This window comes from Culex quinquefasciatus, chromosome 2 (genome assembly GCF_015732765.1).
Source record: "Culex quinquefasciatus strain JHB chromosome 2, VPISU_Cqui_1.0_pri_paternal, whole genome shotgun sequence".
NCBI lineage: Eukaryota > Metazoa > Arthropoda > Insecta > Diptera > Culicidae > Culex > Culex quinquefasciatus.
In genome coordinates this window covers 61,109,401-61,131,982 of record NC_051862.1, presented here as the reverse complement: position 1 = coordinate 61,131,982, position 22,582 = coordinate 61,109,401, and the positions used below count along the sequence as shown (strand labels likewise).

The following is a 22,582-nucleotide window of genomic DNA, read 5'->3' as shown; positions in this document are numbered from 1 at the left end:
AGCCATCTGGAGCATTTATATTTAAAATTACTGTTTTTTTACAGCTTCCTGGAATTATTTTGATTATACTTATTATATTAATCATATTAATTATATTTATTCTATTTACTATATTTATTATATTTATTATTATAACAAAACTATATGTTTATTAGATAATACACTACAGACTCACATTTACACTTACAAACATCCAAATCATTTAATACAATACGCATTCAACCATTTTCATCGGCCCGATGAAATTCCTCTAACCCTATTCCGAACCTCCCAAAAATATTCCGTTCACTTTTAAAAGTCGCATGGGTTCCCTGCACTTTTGCCACTAGTGAACAACAAAAACATCCCCTCCCATATCCCCACGGGACTGTATGGGCGTGGCCTTGGAGCACAGTGTGGAAATTTACGTTCTTAGATATTTTTGGATGTACCGGGCAGCAATCAAATTGTCTAAGAATATCGAATTGACCATTGTGGCACCCCCTACAGCGTGGTGCAGACCCGTTATGCTATGCTATGCTATGCTAAAAGTTCTCGAAATGTGATGGTCATTCTCCGTCAACTCACACAGCAGTGTGCGCGAAAATTTTATTCTAAGTGGTAATTTTGGTACCTGCTCACGAATCCGAGGTCCATTTTTTATATCTCGAGACATTTGGGCGGTACGACCTCTTTCATTTTTCTGGAATTTTACTAAGACACGGTTTTCAGTTATTTTTAACTCGAAACCGCGAAGAGATAAAATTTTAATGGCAAAGTGACCATTATGTGGCGTACTCGAAATTAAAAAAAAAACTTTTTTTTATCAAAAAATAGTTATTGCTTATTGCGAGATAAAATCACGTTTCTCCATCGCTGTGAGTGACAGGCAGGGTTACCAGGTCTGAACAGAAAAAATCTGGCAAAAAATCTGGGAAAAATCTGACAAGTTACTTTTCTCAAAGTAATAAGCAATTTTGTGTTCAAAAACAGTGTATTTTCACTCTTTATACATTATAAATTCACAAAATAAACAAAATACATCAACAAAACTGTTTGCGCACATACTAGCGTCAGATTCCCGGTGCCTTGCAAAATCGGATCTTTCGTCATAAATCAGAACTCGCGGGTTGTACAGAAAACATTTATTCTCAAAGTCGTTAAGTTGTATTTCGCGGTCAGTACACAGAAAAAAAAGTGTAAATTTAAACGACATGTAAACCATGAATCCTACGTAAACCACCTTTATGTAAAATTGAGATCTGATGTAAATCGCTAAAGATCATTTAAAGGGCCATCATGTTAATTTAAATCCGACGTAATGGCGAAACTCAACCTAATCTACTTTTTGTTTGGGAAAAAAACAACAAATTTGAATAAATGAAAAGCATGTAAAGCACGAATGCATTGTAAAATTGGTTCATGTAAACATTAAAACGCTGTAAATTTAAAAAAAATTGTTTGTTGTGGCAAATGACAGCTTGCAGAAACAAACCATTTATTGTTGTGCTGTTTGGTCGATTGATTGATTTAGCTCGATAGAGCTCGATAACAAGTAGGTTTGTTTACTTTGTAAGACAATTCGGGGACGGTCAAAAGCATCTTTGGCATTACTTGACGGTGGGAATTTGGAGAACTTGTAGCGCTAGCTGGACATTTTATGCAGGGTAAATTTTCCAGCATAATATTCTTTGAGAATCGGCATCAAAACAGGTAAATTTATGAGTTGAAATAAAAACAAGGTTGCCGGCTAAAATCATAAAATATGTTTTAGGCACAGTAAACAGAACAAAGACCCGGCTCGGCTCCAGGTGGAAATGGTTTCCGACGCGGGTCTTGCGATGAGTTGTTTGGAACTTGTCGTGGGCGCAACTAGAATTTGAGACGATTATCTCCTTGCCGAAGGCGTTTTGTCCCAGCCGGAGGCAAAACAGTTGACACCGACAAACTTGGCGTTCTTCAGGGGAAAGCTATCTGGCTAGATGTTTTCTGCCGGGTCACCAGCCGGGTAAAGTCACAGCATCTGACCAGACTGTTCAGCCATGTTATCGGTGATGCGGAGCCGTACTGGATGGTATCAGTCTGTTCACAGCATGTATCCTAGTTTGATTGCGGAAGTGCCATGGGGCGGATTTGTTTCTCATGAGTGGTGTCCTCTCCAAATCAGCTGTTGGCAGTACGGATACTTACCACTCATCTATAAACCGGTGCATATTCCGGTTTAACTGTTGGCCTAGGTTGATCCGCCGATTACGGAGGCATCAAGCGGCGCTGCCGTCAACGGACTGAAACAGTTGAACTCGAAAAGCGCGCCCACATCGTCCCGGGAGTGGGCTAAACCGTGCTGTTCCATCACCACCAACAAATCGTTGATCGGTAGCCGCTGCAAAATCGCGATCGGTGTCGGTCAGCGGAAAGGTTACAAAAATTCTTTTTAAACACTATAAAATAATTTCAAAATTGTTGGTAAAGAAAAAACAGGCAACTTTCAGGAAATAAAACGTTAAACAAAACAAATGACCATCCGGATGACAGGTGACCGAAAAACAAACAAGTTTGGCACGTTTAAGCAAAATCCGCAGAAAAACCAAAAAATCTGCCAAAAAGTAAGTACACGTTATGGAAGAAATGCACATCAAATTAAACTAAAATCCTTTTAAATCAGTATTCCTCCTGAAACGTGTTCATCGCAGGCACGGTTGGTGTCTTGGATAATATAGTTCTCCCATTGACCGCCGAAAGGGGGATATGCATACACACCAAAAACGGACAACCGAATTCACCGTCTAATTATTTACTTTCTGGGATGTTTAACGAATTAGATTTTGTGATTTTTTGTGCGAATAATTATTTATTGTTCAAAACAGATTAATCTGATAAATTTATGTTATCCGAGTTGAGCAAAAAATGTAATGTTTATCAAAGTGCGAAATTTTGTTCGACAAATCGGCACTGTTAGGCAAGGCTCCGTATGATTCTTTTGCAGAGTGTAGTGTCCAGTGTGTTTTTGTTTTGCTCCAACTTTTTTCAATTTTTTTTTTGTTTTTGTTGTTTGATGGAGGGTAAATAATTATTAGTGAAAATCGTGCAAATACGGTTCGCGGATTTTCCGAATAGTATTTCAGGTAAGTCAAAGTTGCCAAGAGAAATTTATCCATCGGTGGCTGGGAACTCCAACTGAAATTATTCAGAAAATTGTCAAAAATTTACAAATTTTTGTTTGATGGTCATGTTGTCATTCTGTTTCCTTCAATCTTTATAGCACCGAGCAGACTCCCGCCGCGGTTGCGTTCCTGTTTCATGGGTTGCCAAATGATGTTTTGGACGTTAACGCTCCGACTCAACGCAAGCGGGCAATCTTGCACTAGGACTTGTTAGTGCAGGTGAAATGAACCGTACAGGTGGGTTTTCTATTCTATTAAGCGGTTCATGAGTAGTAGGTTTAAAGGATTTTTTTTGCTTTCCTTTTGTAGGACTTCAGTCGACCAAAGGCCATGCCCGCTCGGGTCGTTGGCAATCTTAACGGAAAAGATTGCAGCTTCATTTTTAACAACAAAAAACAGCTTGCTGAACATCGCTGAATGAGATGTTGATTCAGACACCGCCACTACTCCCCAGCACAGGTACAGTTTAAGTTCTTAGTAAACTTTGTAACTGACGTTTCTTCACCTGAATAAGATCAACAGCAGCGCGAATTGCTGCTAGTCGATCTTTTAGAATCAACACAATCAGACCTCGTGAGTTGATTCCTAAATTATGTTTAGGGATATATTTGATTTTAATTTTATTTATTCGTTTCAGCAACGGATATGCCAGCTCGGCTCCTCCACGTTAGTGACGGACTAGTCAAACTTTTCGGCTGCTTACGGCACGTACTGCATGATCAAACCGCTGAACAGCGAGTTCTCAGTCATGTGTAATACGTGCAGTTACGTCGTTCCGGCTCGAAGACGACAACAACGAACTGGTTCTAGCCTCATAACTACAGGCGGCCAAATGTTTTAGGTACTCGTAAGTTATTTTTGTTTACAATGATCAGTAAAAATTACTATTTTCTAATATTTTAGGTTTGAAGCTTTTTCATCAAACACGAGGAGCGAACGAACGAGCTCAATTAGTTTTTACAATACGATCTCTCAGATATCAACAGCGAGTTGACCTCACAGGTTTCGTTGGAGATCCTCCACGGCATTTGGTCAACAGATGACGCTTTAAACAAACAAAACGTGAGTAGAAAAACATTTATTTCGTCGCATTTTGTAATATAAACCGTAATTCGAAAAAAAGTCATCAAGAAAAAAAAATTGAGCAACACATCAACTTCCTAGTAAGCTAATTTCAAGTTGCAAATGTGTGTAGATAGAATATATTTAACTTAACTAACTAACTTAAATATATTTATATGTTACTTCGTTGGATTTAGAGTTTGATGAGTTTCAATATGCTTTTATTTGTCTTATAGCATTTGGAAATGCATGCTAAATTTTGTATTGAGTGTTTATTCATTCAATAAAAAGCTTTTAGTATGGATTTTCAGCATGCATCCCAGACAATACACATCCCAAAGCTTATGAAAATTACATCAGATTCTAGATTCAACGGAGTAAAAAAAAATGTTCGATTGGGTAAATTTACGTAGATTTCTTCGGAAATTTACATGTTTTCGTAGCGCTTTTGGTTCGGCACGATTACATTGGAAGGCACTTAAATTTACAATGAATTTGATGTAAATTCGCATCATTAATGACGTGCACTTTTGGTACATCATAAATGATGTAAATTTACCGGATTTTTTTTTTCTGTGTAATTGGACGGACTAAAAGTGGACTGTAAACACTTAAACTTAGCTAAACTGCGTCTGATAAAGTCTGAACTGGTCAGTAGTACGGTTCGCAGAGCAATGGCCAACCGCTAGTCGGTTCCTGCTGGCCAAAGCTGCTTATTTTGAACCTCAGAACTCCAGGCACTCACTGGATGTTCTGGTTCTGTTTGTATTTGTTATGCTGTCTGTTCTTGTGCTGTTGTACTAGAGCATAATCTGCACTGGCTCACAAAATCTGCTCAGGCCTGACTTTGGCGCGTTCATACCGCCCGCCTTGAAATACTTAGTATTTTAATTAAACTCCTACTTGAACCAGTGCCTATGGATTAGTCTACTCTAAAGCTGAACAGATCTGATCTGAACAGTCTTGTTTTTCACTGTTCTTCTTCTTTTCTTCGACCGTGTTCGGTAAACTGCTACCGCTACTGTTGACGACGATCTCGTCGTCCTCCGTCCGTTGTCGCTGCTGTGCGTGACGACTGCGACTGGTTTGCCATCGTCTACAGCGACTGCTGCTGCGTCTGAATGCATCTTGCTGGATGCACTGCTGCGTCTGCGACCGTTGATTGCTGCCGAGTGTTCCAGCGCTCTGCACCTGTTAGAGAGACCAGTAAATGCCCAGAAAAACAGTCAAACTGAATGGTACTTAACTCTGGGCAGAGTCGGGATGGCAGTTCCGACCCGTCCGATCGAAACAGCACCATCCCCGATTGCCTTGTGCTGGAACCTCGCTTCAGCTTCTGGCGTGCTGAATTGCTGGAAATCACCGTCTGATGTCGTGCTGAACTGTTGTGATTGTGGTGATCCAACGCTGTATGTGCGGCATATTTTTACCGCCCGCCATTCCCACAGCCGTTTGCCGTGGTCTGCTGATCTGTGCGGCTGTCGTGCCGCTCGCCGTGAGCTGCTTCTTCTGCACTCTGGGTGTGCAGCTTCCGTCGTCTGCATTTGCAGGCTGCTCCGTGCTCGGTTGTCCGGGATTGCGGCTTCGGTGCCGCCCGCCGTAGTCTGCTGAGTATATCGACGATCGGTGTGTCGTTCGTCGTGCTCCGCTGCGTGCACCGCCCGCCGTTGTCAGTTGTGGCCTATGAGCCACCGTCGGTTTACTGCTGTTGCTGGACTGTGTCAACAATCCCGCCGAACTTGCGGCCCGTGCGCCGCTCACCGTGATCTGTGTCAGTTCTTCGTCGGTAAATCCGTCGGCCAGTGCGTCGCGCGCCGTGATCTGTGTCGCTGCACGGGGTGTGCAGTCAGTTTCCGCTCGCCTTCTCGTCGGCCGGTGTGCCGCGAGCTTTGTCCGTACGCCGCACTGGATGTGCAGTTGGGTCCGTGCTGATCCGATCAGTTTCTTGCTCCTGCTGATGCTTCCCGTGTTGTCCATCTCTCCTGCTGCTGTTCCTTGTCTGTGATCTGCTGTCTGACTTCAGGACGTTTGCGTTCTGGATCTGTTCAGTGCTGTACAGCTGATACGCACTGAAATGCAAAACCTCCGCGAACGCTCAGAGGAGTTGCAGCTGACTGTAGTACCCAGGACGCTGTGTAAGCTGTGACAACGCCTGGACCGCATATCGCTGAGGCTGCGACCTGTCGTGGCAGGTGGTCCGATGTCCTGAAGTTGGCCAGATGTGGCCGTCCGAATTGTCCACAATGTGGGGACGTTGTCTCCTTGGAGACGTCAGTGGTGGTCACCAGAGTGTGACCTGGTCTGTAAATGGCAGCCTAGACGCGGTAGACGTAACTACGCGCCAATGCAAAGTGTTCAGCGTCTCGAGACGCTGACCGTACACACAAAAAAATATTTCCGAATGTTACATCATTTATGATGTAACACTTTTGCACGTCATTAAGCATTTAAATTAAAATTCAATTTGATGTAAATTTGCAACAAATTATACGTAAAAACATGATTTTACGTGTGATTCAACCGTTTACATCGAATCTCAAGTTTACATCAACTGAGTTTACATGTGATTCATATTTTCCGTGTCGAGTAAATTCACATATTTTTTTCTGTGTAGAGAGGAAAAGCTGGATTTCTGATTCAACTTCCCCCGTGGAAGCCGACAGGATGGATGCTTCAGCGGATTCCAACCGCTGTGCCGAATTGGATTTAACGGATAGTAAAGTGGAGCGCTGACCGATGAACTGATTTTCGCGGCTGGCGATCGCTGCACGAGTTTGAGCGAGAGCGCCGAAATGGCGCTGAGCAAAAGGCTCGCAGATGAGCAAGCAGTAGTAAACTGCACACTGTTGCTGCTGCGGAGGATCCTCGCCGAGTACCTGACAGAAGAGCCGCTAAGTTTCTTAAAACAACAGAAATGTTAAGGTACTTAACTGACGGCTGAGGTGGGACGGCAGTTTCGACCCGTCCGATCGAAACAGCGCCGTCCCTAGTGCTTTGCGGCTGGATCCTCGTCTCTGCAATGGCGCGCAGAGTTGCTGACGGCTGAGAAGATTAATCGGCTGCTCGCTGAGCTGACAAGGCAAGGTCTGTGCCTCCGATCTGATGAGCTGCTGTAGTTGCAGCTGCAGGGAGACGGTTGAACCCCGAGCTCGACACGACCGAGATCGTGTTTCTGGTTCAGGACGATATCGCTGATGCTGTGATGGTTGCAGAACTGTCGGCGGACTGCCGCCGTCCGTAGTCGGATGTCTTGCTGAGTCCTTCTCCGGTGCACCAGGAGAAGACTTCGCTTGAATCGCCGTGTGCGCTGAACGACACTTCCACCGGGCCCTGGTGGATGGTCGCTAACACGCGGCTGAAGTGTCCGTCGAGCTGAATCTCCGACTTCTGAAGCGGAACTACCTTGCTCGGTAGTAGAGCGCGTCGCGCACTCACTGGCTCGCGACGAACGGAACTGGTCTGTTTGGCTGATGAGGTGCCAGCTTGGAGTACCTGCGGTGTTGTACGGCTGAGCAACTGAATGTTAAAGTAAATTAACAGGTACTTAACTTGGGTTGCTTTTGGGACGGCTGTCTGACCCGTCCGATCACGACGCGCCGCCCCGAAAGGCTTTACTGCTGGCAACCTCCGATCAGCGTGTGACGTGCTGATGTCTGCGGCGACGTGGCTGATCTCTGCCGGCGAACTGTACTGCAAACGCCGACTGCTGCGCTGCTGGCTGAACTGGAACATCAGCGAACTTCGTCGCCGAACCGAATTGCTGCTCCAACATCGCCGAAGCTGCCACACCAAGGCCTGCCGATGCACTGCTACACGTCTGTGCCGAACAGCTGTCGCGAGATGCACCGCAAAGTGCATCACTGCACGCAGATTCGGCCAAAACCATTCCGGGCTCAACACTCACACCCGCTGTGGACGCCCTTGGCGACGTCCCTGTGCTTTTCTGCTGACTGGGTGCAGTGCACAGCAAAACACACTGCAGCTGATCGGGGTGTGTGTTTGTGTGCGGTGGGTTTTCTCTAAGGGTCTCACTGGGGTCAAAACTTCACTAGCACTGGCTGGCCAGGATCACTGGCGCCGGACCGGACAATTCTTCAACACCGGTCAGATTATTATCACACTGCACTTGCCGTTTTTCGTCCGAAGTTTTCTTCCACAGATCATCGCAAAAATTGCACCCAGCGAGGACCAAATGTACCGAGCAGCACGTCGTGGGGAGCTTTTCTGATTCACCAGCACCACACACAAAATCATCTGGCAAAACACGTCGCGGGTCGTTCTACCGCAACACACACAATTCTTACGCAGAACCGGAGTTCAAAAACTGCACCGATTTTCCCGTGATCGACCGACGGACCGAACAGTTTTCACGGCTGAAACTGCACCGATCTGCAGCAGAACTGATTTTTTCGATCGACACAAAATGAGCAATCAAAACAAACCGAGAAACGTCATCGGCTGTTTGACTTTCGACAGGTCTGCAAATTTCTGTCACTGCAAGAGTTGCTCAGTAGCTCAATTTTTTTCACAGACTTTTTCTCGCACCGTCGCAAGTGTGAGCACCGACTTGCATGCGATGGGCAACTTCTTTTCGCACTTCATTGCTGTTCACCACCATTTTCTTCTGCAGCACGGGTTTCGCCACGTAGTTTTCCACGGCGTGGTTGGAACGTAAAATGGTGGGACCGCCATTTCGATTTTCAGCACACGATTTTTTGGCGGATTTTCACGGTTTCACGGACGGCTCGTGTGCAGACTTTTGCCAAACCGACGGCAGATTTTGGTTTGGGCACTGAACTGGATTTCGGGCTACCGATTGAGCAACTTAACTGACTGGACGGAACTGTCAGGTGTAAAATGTTTACAAAAATCACTTCACAGAATAGAACGAGACGGTTTTCCGCGAGTTTTCGACGGTTTTTCCTCAGAAAAGTGGTTTTCTTCGGCGGGATTCCAGGTACTGGAGTGCGCGATGGCCACAGCGATTCCGGCGCCATGCTGTACTGCGGCGGATGATGGCGGAATCTTCTTCTCCGTGGATTCCAGCTGGAGATTGTTCTGCGCCGACTTCGGCGCCATCGCGATGCACTTTTTTCTTTGCACAGGTACACCGAACACAACTGAACTGTCCTTTTTCTGATCGATTTGCAGGCACCAGGGGAACCGGAACCTTACGGATCCGGTTCGAAGGACCAAAATATGTTTGCGCACATACTAGCGTCAGATTCCCGGTGCCTTGCAAAATCGGATCTTTCGTCATAAATCAGAACTCGCGGGTTGTACAGAAAACATTTATTCTCAAAGTCGTTAAGTTGTATTTCGCGGTCAGTAATTGGACGGACTAAAAGTGGACTGTAAACACTTAAACTTAGCTAAACTGCGTCTGATAAAGTCTGAACTGGTCAGTAGTACGGTTCGCAGAGCAATGGCCAACCGCTAGTCGGTTCCTGCTGGCCAATGCTGCTTATTTTGAACCTCCGAACTCCAGGCACTCACTGGATGTTCTGGTTCTGTTTGTATTTGTTATGCTGTCTGTTCTTGTGCTGTTGTACTAGAGCATAATCTGCACTGGCTCACAAAATCTGCTCAGGCCTGACTTTGGCGCGTTCAAAAACAATGTGTGGAAGAAATAGAAAATTATTTTTTTCAAATTGGCACTTAAAAAATCTGGCAATGCCAGATTTATCTGGCAACCTGGCACCCCTGGTGACAGGAGATTATTGCCGCCTAACTACCGCAGTGCAAAAATCAGCAAGTTGAACTGAAATTCTACGTTGATTTGGCTGTCAACTTGATTTGTTTTGAATATTTTCCAAAATGAAAATAGAAGTGTATTCAACTGAAAACAATCTTAATTGCATTTTTCTGCATTGATAATCATATTTAGCATGTTTGGGCTTGTTTAAAATGTTTTGAATTTTTTTTTATGAAATTCCAAAGTACAGCACCGCAAAAAAAATATTTTTTTCAAAAAATTCAATTTTTGGTCAATACTTAGATATTTTGGAAACTAATGATGGCAAAACAACTGGACAGGTGTATAATGAGCAGTTCTCTACGGAATCGGTCTTTTTTCTTTAATTTTAATTTTTGTATTTTTTAATCCGGCTGAAACTTTTTTGGTGCCTTCGGTATGCCCAAAGAAGCCATTTTGCATCATTAGTTTGTCCATATAATTTTCCATACAAATTTGGCAGCTGTCCATACAAAAATGATATGTAAAAATTCAAAAATCTGTATCTTTTGAAGGAATTTTTTGATCGATTTGGTGTCTTCGGCAAAGTTGTAGGTATGGATATGGACTACACTGAAAAAAAATGATACACGGTAAAAAAAATTTTGGTGATTTTTTATTTATCTTTTTGTCACAAAAACTTGATTTGCCAAAAAACACTATTTTTAATTTTTTTTATTTTTTGATATGTTATAGAGGACATAAAATGCCAACTTTTCAGAAATTTCCAGAATGGGCAAAAAATGTTTGACCGAGTTATGAATTTTTGAATCAATACAGATTTTTTCAAAAAATCGAAATATTGGTCGCAAAAATTTTTCAACTTCATTTTTCGATGTAAAATCGAATTTGCAATCAAAAAGTACTTTAGTGAAATTTTGATAAAGTGCACCGTTTTCAAGTTATAACCATTTTCAGGTAACTTTTTTGAAAATAGTCGCAGTTTTTCATTTTTTTTAATTAGTGCCCATGTTTGCCCACTTTTGAAAAAAATATTTTTTAAAAGCTGAGAAAATTCTCTATATTTTGTTTTATTGAACTTTGTTGATACGACCCATAGTTGCTGAGATATTGCCATGCAAAGGTTAAAAAACAGGAAAATTGATGTTTTCTAAGTCTTACCCAAACAACCCACCATTTTCTAATGTCGATATCTCAGCAACTACAAATCCGATTCACAATGTTAAAATATGAAACATTCGTGAAATTTTCCGATCTTTTCGAAAAAAATATTTTCAGAAATTTAAAATCAAGACTAACATTTCAAACGGGCCAAACATTCAATAATACGCCCATTTGAAATGTTAGTCTTGATTTTAAATTTTGAAAATATTTTTTCGAATAGATCGGAAAATTTACGAATGTTTCATATTTTAACATTGTGAATCGGATTTATAGTTGCTGAGATATCGACATTAAAAATGGTGGGTTGTTTGGGTAGACAGAAAACATCAATTTTCCTGTTTTTAACCTTTGCATGGCAATATCTCAGCAACTATGGGTCGTATCAACAAAGTTCAATAAAGCAAATATAGAGAATTTTCTCAGCTTTTCAAAATTTTTTTAAAAGTGGGCAAACATGGGCACTAATTAAAAATGAAAAACTGCGACTATTTTAAAAAGTTACCTGAAAATGGTCAAAATTTCACTAATGCACTGATTGATTCACATCGAAAAATGAAGTTGAAAATTTTGCGACTAATATTTCGATTTTTGAAAAATCTGTATTGATTCAAAATTCATAACTCGGTCAAAATTTTGCCCATTCTGGAAATTTCTGAAAAGTTGGCATTTTATGTCTCTATAACATATCAAAAATAAAAATAAAAATAGTGTTTTTGCAAATCAAGTTTTGTGACAAAAGATAAATAAAATCACCAAAATTTTACCGTGTATCATTTTTTCAGTGTAGTCCATATCCATACCTACAACTTTGCCGAAGACACAAATCGATCAAAAATTCCTTCAAAAGATACAGATTTTGTATTTTACATATCATTTTTGTATGGACAGCTGCCAATTTGTGGAAAATTATATGGACAAACTAATGATGCAAAATGGCTTCTTTGGGCATACCGAAGGCACAAAAAAAGTTTCACCCGGATTAAAAAATACAAAAAAAATCGAATGACCGAAATCTCAGAGAATTGCTCTAATGCTAAATGAAAAAAGTGTTTTATAATTATAAAACACTTTTTTCATTAAAAAGTTGAAACCATGGCTCGTAATTTAAATTTTTATACTTTTTTTATTTTTTGCCCCCCTCGACTTTGGGCAGAGTCGAGGGACATAAACTTCAAAAATATTTGCAACGGCCCAAATTCTAATCTAATCTAATCAGACCCTAGCGCAGCCAATCTTTCGAAGGGATCCTGGAGAGCGCCTTAGGTTAGATGACGCCTAGCACTCTTCTTGTCATTTATTAACATTTGTAGTGCGCCATTGCATCGGAATGCATTGAAACATCACAAGCGTTAAAGCGGCCAGGCCTACTGCGTAAAGCCGTATCGCAGAGATGACTCGTAATTGGGTTGAGTTTGAGCACTGAGTGTTCGAACAACAACACAATTCTGAATCGACAGGGAGGAAGAAGCGTGGGGACACACCACCATACGCTCCGAGATTTGGTTGTATTCGTTGGGAGCACCATGCTAAGAAGGTTTGGTACTCCGGGACCCTCTGGGATGGGACATTGTATTTCCACGAATGCCCTGGACTCTATTTGCCGTAGTTATAGCGCCACAACTCGCTCTCTGTAACAGTATTCCTAATTCCAGTCCACACTCACCAAGTCGTCATGGCCTAGTGGTTAGCATTTTTGCTTCCCAATCCAAAGGACGGAGGATCGAACCCCGCCTCGAGCGACTTTGATTTTTCGTTCATATTCAACATTTCAAATTTATGTGTTCTTAACTTTCTCGTTGGGAGCAGATGGGAATCGAACCCAGAACCATTCGCTTACAAAGCGAACACCGTAACCAGTCAGCCACGGCCGCTCCGCTATTTGCAACGGCCCAAATTTCAAACAAAATTCTGTTTTTTTTTAAATATTTTTTCTTAAAATTTACATTTATTTTGTTAAAAAAGCTTATAAACTTAGTTGACTAAATATAATCGCTTATTTTTCTTTTCTAAAAAACTATATAAAAATCCTTAAAATCTTTAAATCTGATTTACTATCAAATAATTTTTAACGTAACTATTTTTTTAAACACTTTTGATACAATTTTTTTTTTCAAAAATTGTGCATGTACCTTGTGGCCTACCCCAGTACATGTTAAAAAAAAATAATAATAATTTTGAGAAAAACCGTACCAGTTGGAAAATTATTCAACAATAAAATGAAATCTTATCAATGTCACCTGAGTTTACGGTAATTTAAAAATGTTTTTTAGTTTTTTGTTATGAATTTTATAATGACACCCCAAATTTGCCAGACTTTTTTACAGGTAGCTAACAAAAAATTGCAGAAGTTTCAATTTTTTTATTTGATTTCTTCAAAGAAAGATATAGTTTGTTTTTCTCCGAATTTTGAGTACACCATCAATTCGGGCGTCAAATTTCACATAAAAATCCCTTTGACGTCAATTTGTCAAGTTTGTTTTGCAACTCCGTTGTGAAACTTCTTCTTTTTCCTGTCATTCTCTAAACATGGAATAGCCTTCTTTTTACCAAAAATAGTAAATTCTTTTCAAATAGTAATTCTTTTCGAAACGAAGGCTGACAAGTTGTAATTTTCAGTGCTATAAAAATGAACTTTTCAGCAGTTGTATTGGAAAGTAATACATTTCAATATAATTTTAAATTGAACGGTGAATTGACATAAAACATAAAGGTTTGAATTGCAAAAAAAAAGTTGTATTCAACTCGATGCAAAACTTTTTTTTTCAGCTCGAGTCGTCATTAATCCAACCAGGTTTACCGAATCTTCTTTTTAATTTTTTCGCTATATAAGTTACAAAGAAGATTCGGTAAACCTCGTTGGACTGAACAACCATTGCAAAGTTGAAAAACACAATTCTTGCGAACATGAATATTTGAAAATATTTTAGTTATGAAACTCATGTTCAACCTCGAAGAAATAAATCTTTAAAATTCATTAAAGATATTTGAGAACTTCCACGATTTCTCCATAATGATTTCACTCCCAAGAGATCACTTCCGATTGACCAAAAAATGGAACAACAATATCTTCAAGTTTTATGACACTCCACCACAACATCCATCATCCCTCTTCCGTGCAGCCTGATTTATTTTTCGCCAGCCATAAAAAATACCAACCAATTGAATGCAAATCAATACCAGAAAAAGAACACAAATCAGCGCTCGCAGTCCATGTTTTGTAAACAGTCTTCAAGCTCAACAACCAATAAAAACCGCCTCGCGGGTTTTCAAGTGGAGAGTCCCGCGCCATAAAGATAAAATGCACCCATTAACAAATCGCTTGCGCGCTTGATTTGAATTCAAACGGTGGGCCGTCAGTCAGTCAGAGAGCAGCTGCCATCTCTTGGTCGATGAAAACAAATTAGAGCTGGGAGTTTGGACGTGGAGAGTTCCGTTTTATTGCACTTCTTCGTCGCACGCTTGTCTAGATCCGTAATTCCGTATTCAAATTGCCTAATCAACAGAATGCAAATTGCATTCCGAGGCCCCTCCTCGAACAATGGTCGTTCAATAAACCAAAAAAAAAACGAATCTCTCACTTCCAATCAAGTCGTATACGGCTCATTATCATCTTCATTACCGTTTCAAAATCACCGCCCAAACTTGAGAGATCTGTGTTTATTTGCTCGACGCTCCGAATTCATCATAAATCGATAAAATATTCAAATTTTTGGTCGGAAAACAGCTGAAGACCTTGGCCCTGTTTTCGGGGTCCCACCGAATAGCTGTCTTATAATTAAATTTCTCCGCTTTTATGATCCTAAAATTAGCCTCAGCGGTACAAATTCTTCTTTTTTTCTGCCTGCAACCCCCTTTGTAGGGTAAGATTTTAGAAGAAAAAGCAACAAAAACACGAAGAAATAGATCCTCTGAACAAAAGTTTTCTTCTTTTGTGAACCCCGAGAACGTACACACCGACACACACACACAGTTCTTAAGAAAGTAAACATTTCTGCCTTCTTGGCTTTCAAAACAGATTGCTTGAACCTTTTTTTGCTTCTCATCTACTCCTACCGAACTATCCCAGAGAGAGAATCCCAGCGCTGCAAGCGCTTCAACTGTGAAGAAACTGAAACAATTTTTCTCGGATTTTTGCCTCTTTTTTCCGCTGTAGTTTCTCAGCCAAGCGAAACTATTTCCCCTGGACTTGGGTTCGGTACCTGAACCCCAAAGTTTCGGCCAGCTCAGTGCATCTCTGTTGCACTGCTGCAAGCTGGCAAGGATCCTCCGCGAAGGATGGTGCGAAGAGGACTCGAAACACTCGGCCGAGAGGACCCTCATCAGGATGAAAAAGTAGGCTAGACTTGGGTTGAAGCAGAGCTTGTGGGAGAGGGAGAGGAAGATAATGAAGCCAGAGCAAAGCAAAAATGATGAGGGTTTACCATGCAATCAAGCAGAATGCACTTGGCCTACTACGACCAGCATGAACGCACGTTATCCAAAACAGAGAGTGCGAACGTGAGAGAGAGCGAGAACGCAAGAGAGAATGAATCGGAATCGGAGCGAGAGCGGGAGAAGGAATTCATCGCGAACTTCCCCTCCGAGCAGCCGAACCGGGCACGACAGCGCGCAATCGAGAGAGAGTTCATGCCGGGTTCGCTCTCGGCTCGCGTTCGGCCTTCCCCCTCCACCGAGCGCGGCAAGGTTAGGCTGGCTAGGATTCATCGGCCTTGGGATCCGACCAAAATTTTCTATCTTGCTGCCGAAATCTGAGAACGGTGCTTCAGTTACTACTTCGACCCTCCTCGGGATAGGACGCAAAAACGTACTGCACGTCCGGGAACCTGTTACGAACCGAGAATCACACAGAACAAATACACACACAAACACAAAATTCGAGAGACAGTTTTCAGTGTTGCTCAGTGAAAAGAGAAGTTCTGGAAGCTGCAGTGTGTGGCACCAAGTGCGCGGTTATCTCGTTACAAGATTCGTTGTTAAGTTTGCTTAGAACAGCGATTGAGGGAAAAAAAAGTGTCAACGCGAAGCAGTGCCTAGAAGAAGAGTGTGCGATACACGGGTTACGCAAGCGATAAGAGAAGAGAGAAGAGATGCTGATCCGAGGAAGATGAATCGAAACGTGTGACTTTAAGAGAAGATTCAGAGTGTGGGAAGTGAGATATGATCCAGTTGTTGTTTGAAGTTTGAGCGCAGAAAATGAGCTCAAGAACGATGCAAAGCAAAGTGTTTGCAAGTGAAAATTAGAAAAGTGCCCTGTTTTTTTTCGGTGACGACGAAATTGTTTCCAAAGTTAAACCCTCTTGATGAGTTGCTGTTAGTCATCTTTACGTTCCCGAACCCCCCAAAAATCATCGACATGGATTCGTTCAAGATTGTCCTGCTCCTGACCGCCGTCGTAGCCGTTACCGCCGCCCGGTCAACGCTGATGAGCCGGATGGACATCGCGCCGAAAGGGTGCAAGTGGCAACGCGTTATCGACGAGAACGCCGAGGACGAAAACACCGTCACGACGGTGCTGTCCTGCAAACTGAAAACCATCGGTGGAACCGATACGTTGATGCGAAACCTGAGCTCGTACCAAATCGAGCGCATCAACTCGCTGAAACTCGAGTGCAGTGACATACTGTTCTTCGAGAGTTCGCTCGAGGCGAACCAGCATTCCGGGGCGTTCCTCGGATCGCTGAAGCGACTGCGGGACCTCAAAATCGAGTACTGCAAAATTAAGTACGTGCCTTCGATGGTGTTGTCAACGCTGCGGGATCTTCGATCGCTCTCGCTGCGCACCCACAACACCGACTGGTCCGCCATGAACCTCGAGTTCCACCCGGAAAGCTTCCGCGGGCTCACCGAGCTCAAGCGACTCGACCTGGCCGACAACAACATCTGGAGTCTGCCGACCGACGTGTTCTGCCCACTGTTCTCGCTCAGACAGCTAAATCTGACCAAGAACCGACTTACCGACCTGTCCCAGCTGGGATTCTCCGACTGGGGTAACGGACCCACAGCACCCGGCAAAGCCTGCAACACCGGGCTGGAAGTGCTGGACCTCTCGCACAACGATATCCTTGCCCTGCCGGACAATGGCCTATCATCCCTGCGATCCCTCAACGTTCTCCTGCTCCAGGACAACCTCCTGACCTCCCTCGCCGATCGAGCCTTCGTCGGTCTGGGCTCGCTCAAGGTCGTCAACATGTCTAGCAACAAGCTGGTCGCCCTCCCACCAGAGCTGTTCCAGTCCCCCCGCGAACTGCGCCAAATCTACCTGCAGAACAACTCGCTCTCTGTCCTCGCCCCGGGACTCCTCGAGGGACTCGACCGGCTTGAAATCCTCGACCTCTCCCACAACGAGCTCACCTCCGAGTGGATCAACCGGGACACGTTCGCCGGCCTCAAACGCCTAGTCGTGCTGGAAATCAGCTACAACAGCCTCTCCAAAATCGACCGGCACGTGTTCCGCGAGCTGTACAGCTTGCAGGTCCTAAACCTGGAAAACAACCTCATCGAAACCATCGCCGATAACGCGTTCAGCGATCTGAAGAACCTGGTCGCCCTAACCCTTTCCCACAACAAGCTGAAGCGAATCGATCAGCACCACTTCAGCGAGCTGTACGTCCTCAACCAGCTGTACATCGAGTCCAACCTCATCGAGTCGATGCACTCGCGCGCCCTCGAGAACCTCACCAATCTGAACGACCTCAACCTGAACGACAACCGGTTGACGGAGATTCCGGAAGGACTCGGCAAGCTGCGCTTCCTCAAGTCCCTCGATCTGGGCAAAAATCGCATCGTCACGGTCAACAACGCCTCGTTCGAGGGGCTGGAACAGCTGCTGGGACTGCGCCTGGTGGAAAACCGGATTACGAACGTTTCGCGCGATGCGTTCGTGACCCTTTCGTCGCTGCACGTGCTGAATCTCGCCTCGAACCAGATTCGTCACATCGATCAATCGGCGTTCAGCTCGAATCCCACCATCCGGGCGATCCGGTTGGACAACAACGAGCTGGAAGATATTAGCGGCGTGTTTACGTCGCTACCGGCGCTGGTCTTTCTGAACGTTTCGGATAATCAGATTAGAAACTTTGACTACAGCCATCTGCCGTCGTCGCTCGAGTGGTTGGACATGCACCAGAACAACATTACCGAACTCGGCAACTATTACGATCTGAACAATCTGCAGATCAAAATGTTGGACGTGTCGTTCAATCGATTGGCCACGGTCGACAACAAGAACATCCCGGACAGCATCGAGACGCTGTTCCTGAACAATAACGTGCTGGAGGAGGTTGCCGCGGGGACGTTCTTGAACAAGAAAAACCTGGAGAAGGTTGTGCTCTATGGGAATTACATCAAGAAGCTGGAGATTGGTGCGCTGGCGCTGACTCGCGTGGGTGACGACAAGGACATGCCCCAGTTCTACATCGGGGACAACCCGATCCACTGCGATTGCACGATGGAGTGGCTGCAGGGCATCAACAAGCTGTCCCACTTGAGGCAGCATCCGCGGGTTATGGATCTGGACACGGTGATGTGCACGATGGAGCACGAGCGCGGAGCGTCGCTGCGGCCGTTGATGGACCTGAACTCGCACGACTTCCTGTGCCAGTACGAGACGCACTGCTTCGCGACGTGTCATTGTTGTGACTTTGATGCTTGTGACTGCAAGATGACCTGCCCGGATCGGTGCAGCTGCTATCACGATCACACGTGGAAGACGAACATTGTGGATTGTGGAAATGCTGATTACACGGAAGTGCCGGAACATATTCCGATGGACGCGACAACGATCTACTTGGATGGGAATGACTTGAAGCAGCTGGGAAGTCACCAGTTTATCGGGAAGAAGAAGTTGGAAGTGCTTTATCTGAACAATAGTAACATTGCGAATGTGCACAACCGGACCTTTAACGGGATTCCGAGTTTGCGAGTGCTGCACATGGAGAACAATTACATTGAAGAGTTGCGTGGATTTGAGTTTGACCAGTTGACCAACCTGAACGAACTTTATCTGGACCATAACGCGATTGGGTTCGTGGGTGAGAAGACGTTCGAGAATTTGAAGTTTTTGGAAGTGATCAACCTGAGTGACAATAAGATTAGTGAGTTTTCGCCGTGGCAAGCGTTGTCGGCGGCTTCGGAGACGGGATCGCTGAACAAGGTTTCGCTCGAGGGCAACCGTTGGCGGTGTGACTGTGAATCGCTGCATAAGCTGCAGCGGTGGATCCGGGACGTTGGGGGTGACTTTGACATTAACCGGATGATCTGTGCGGACAATCGAGTGGTTGGGGATGTGATCAGTTCGTGTGAGAGCCAGCTAGAGTTTGTGGACAATGAGGTGGCGCCACCTGCGGTGCATCGGACGATCCTGATGGGTCACGGAGGGCTGATTGGGGGTGGTTATGTGCCGTTGCTGGCGGCGATTGTGGTTGCGGTTATTGGAACGGCGTTGATTGTGGCGTTGGCCTGTGTGTTCCGACAGGATGTGCGATTGTGGGCTCATGCCAAGTACGGAGTGAGGTTGGTGAAGGACCCGATTGTGATTGCGAGTGCTAAGGATCAGGATCAGGACAAGCTGTACGACAGCTACGTGGTGTACAGTATTCACGACAATGAGTTTGTTGGACGGTTGTTGGGTGCTGAACTGCAGCACTATGGGTACTCGGTGTGTCTGCACCACCGGGATGTGCACTCGAATACTTTTCTGTCGGATTCGCTGCAGAGTGCGGCGGATGCTTCGAAGAAGATGATCCTGGTGGTGTCGATGAACTTCCTGCAGAACGAGTGGTCTCAGCCGCAGTTCCGAGTGGCGCTGCAGTCGGTCATCGAGAACATCCGACCGGCGTACCGGAGGCACAAGATCGTGATCGTGTTGACCGCCCCGGTCGAGCTGGTCGCGATGGATCCCATCATGAACCTGCTGATCCGGACGTGCACGGTTGCGTGCTGGGGCGAGCGCAAGTTCTGGGACAAGCTGCGGTACGCGCTGCCGGACGTCAACAAGGACCGCACGCCGAAGAAGCTCGGTGACATCACGCGGAGTCCGAACCTGCGGTACACGCCGGCGCCGACCGCCCTGGACCAGTGGTGCAAGATTAGCCACCCGGGCGTGGCCATGCCGGTGGCCGTTCCCCAGAGCACCCCGTCACAGAGTACCTGCAACACCGAGGACGAGTCCTCGTCCGCTTCCTCGCAGCATTACGAGGCTCCGATGAGCCAGAGCCACTACAACATGAGCCGCTCCAGTGCCTCGCTTGGTCACGTGTACTCCACGATACCGGAAACGCCCCAGATGGGACGCAACGGAAGAGCTTATTTCGTGTAAGATAAGTAAGGAAGAGCCTGTGACACAGACACACACACTGTATAGACTAAACAAAGAAGAAAACTATTTTGTTTCCTAGTTGTATACTACTTTAGCACACTTACACAAGCGCAGCCCATGTGTATATTTGTACAGAACAAAACAAACAAAAGAACTCTCATAGTCATGTTATGGATCGAGTCAATTCTCAGTTTTTCTTATTCTCGCGAATTATTAGATTGTTACTCACACACACACAGCGTTACACACACAAACGAAGAAAGGAGTGCTGAAATCACTTCCTCATTTGCCAAATATTATTAAACTGTATTATGATTCGCTCAAATATACCGCGTAGGATCAAACGAAGAGAAAAAAACACTACAAAATCGAATGATTGTGAAACGATACAAATACAAACAAAAAACTATAAAACTTATTTTTCCCCCTTTGAGAAGCCATGCAAAACGAGTACTTTTAGAGTGGAAAAACAAAAAACACAACCCAAGATGAGAACAATTATGACTTAATGAACGTGATACTAGTTTTTATAAATTGCTATTATTAACTGAACGAAATAAATTGACTATTAATCTTAAGTGTACTATTGAATGCCAGATAACAAAAATCAGTAAACCAAGCTAAGTAAAGTAATTCTCACACAAACACACTCTCGAAACAAAAGATCGCTAGACTTGATTATTAAAAGGATAATTTTAACGCTAGCAAAGTGAAGTGAAGAAAAATCAAATTGTGTAAGCCTCGAAGAGTGCGTGTTGGTGGGACAAAGTCTCCCGCCTATTGCGTTACATTGTAAACACACACACATATTAGTTACCGCCATTAGATGTATATTAAACACAGACACACAAATACACTGCAGTTCGTGCGTGACAAGCAGAAAAAAGCCCATTTGTATATTTGATTATAGGATAATAATTTATTACGGAAAAAAGTGAAATACAATTTTCGAATCATGAAACCTAACCTCAACCTCTTTTCAATCCACTTTTGAACTCGAAAAAAGAAATTCTCCGTTCTCCACTCTTTCCCTCGTTCTTTCTCGTGATCGTGACTTCAATTCCATCTTTTGTTAAAAATAGACACTTCTTCGTCGTCTTCTTCTTCTCGGGAAGGTCCTCCGCCCTCTGCTCGGTCATCGTTTTTTGGACGGAATCAGGTTGACGGGTTGTTACGATGGTCCAAATAGGTTTCGGTCAAAAGAAACCAACAGAGAAAAAAGTTCGAAAAAAATAACTAGAGTGTTTTCGCCGTCTTCTTCTTCTCCCTGGGCATATATGAGAACTCGTCGCAGGTCGTAAATTATACCACCTTCCACAGCGGCGGCGTGATGGCCCCTTAAAAATTTGTTTTCCGAGAGCGGTTGGCGGTGGTGGTGGTGCCGGGCGAGTCAGCGATCTTCTCTGAAATCGTTCCGCCGCCGCCGTTAGATGGACATCGCCTCGTGAGATTTCAAACAGCCGCGCTGTGCTGAGGGAGCACGGAAAAAAAGAGTAAGAAAAAAGTGGAATTTGGAATGGTAAGTAAGTGTTTAGGAACATCTGAAGAGTGCGATCAACAAAAAAAGAATTGTTCCTTATCTAAGTTAATTTATAATGTAATAACAAAAATAAACTAAAATAATAAAAGAAGAAAGAATTGTATATTTAAAACGGGCAAGCAATTTTCAACTGTAAAACCAACCAACGACGAAAAAAATAGATATAAAATTAAATTTAAAGCTTAATGTTAAAAAAAATTTAAACAAGAAATATCACAAAATTTCTTCTACACCAATACTGATTAGCTACTGTACAAAATATACAAAATATCAATGACTTCTTTAAAAACCCTCAATTCAGCATCTTTTTCAATCTATGCGCACAAATTTTAAATTTCAAAGGCCTAAAATTGTCCTTATCATAAAAATCAAAATATACTTGTTAAACAATTGCAAATTTTATATTATGTTTTTTATTTTACTTTTCACCGAAAAGTGGGACAAAAAATAATTAGAATTTGACTATTTTTTTTTCCAATTTTGAGAGTTCCAAAACTATATATGTTGTTATGATACTATTTGTTTCAAATTTTAGAAAATTAGGCTTGAAATTTGAAATATATATTATTTTTGCCCCTCCCTCAACCTCGACTGGAGGAAAAGAAAACATTGTAAAAAAATGTAATTACACAAATTTTAATATTGAGCTAAAATAAATTTTT

At 43.5% G+C, this 22,582-nt stretch overlaps 1 protein-coding gene across 1 annotated transcript; it reads left to right on the top strand.

Moving 5' to 3' along the window:
- The first annotated feature begins 15,842 nt into the window (after positions 1 to 15,842).
- LOC6046694 (toll-like receptor Tollo) lies at positions 15,843 to 21,346 on the top strand. The gene has a single exon (XM_038254632.1). The coding sequence runs from the start codon at positions 16,418 to 16,420 to the stop codon at positions 20,378 to 20,380; it is 3,963 nt and encodes a 1,320-aa protein (XP_038110560.1). The 5' UTR covers positions 15,843 to 16,417; the 3' UTR covers positions 20,381 to 21,346.
- Positions 21,347 to 22,582: the final 1,236 nt, after the last annotated feature.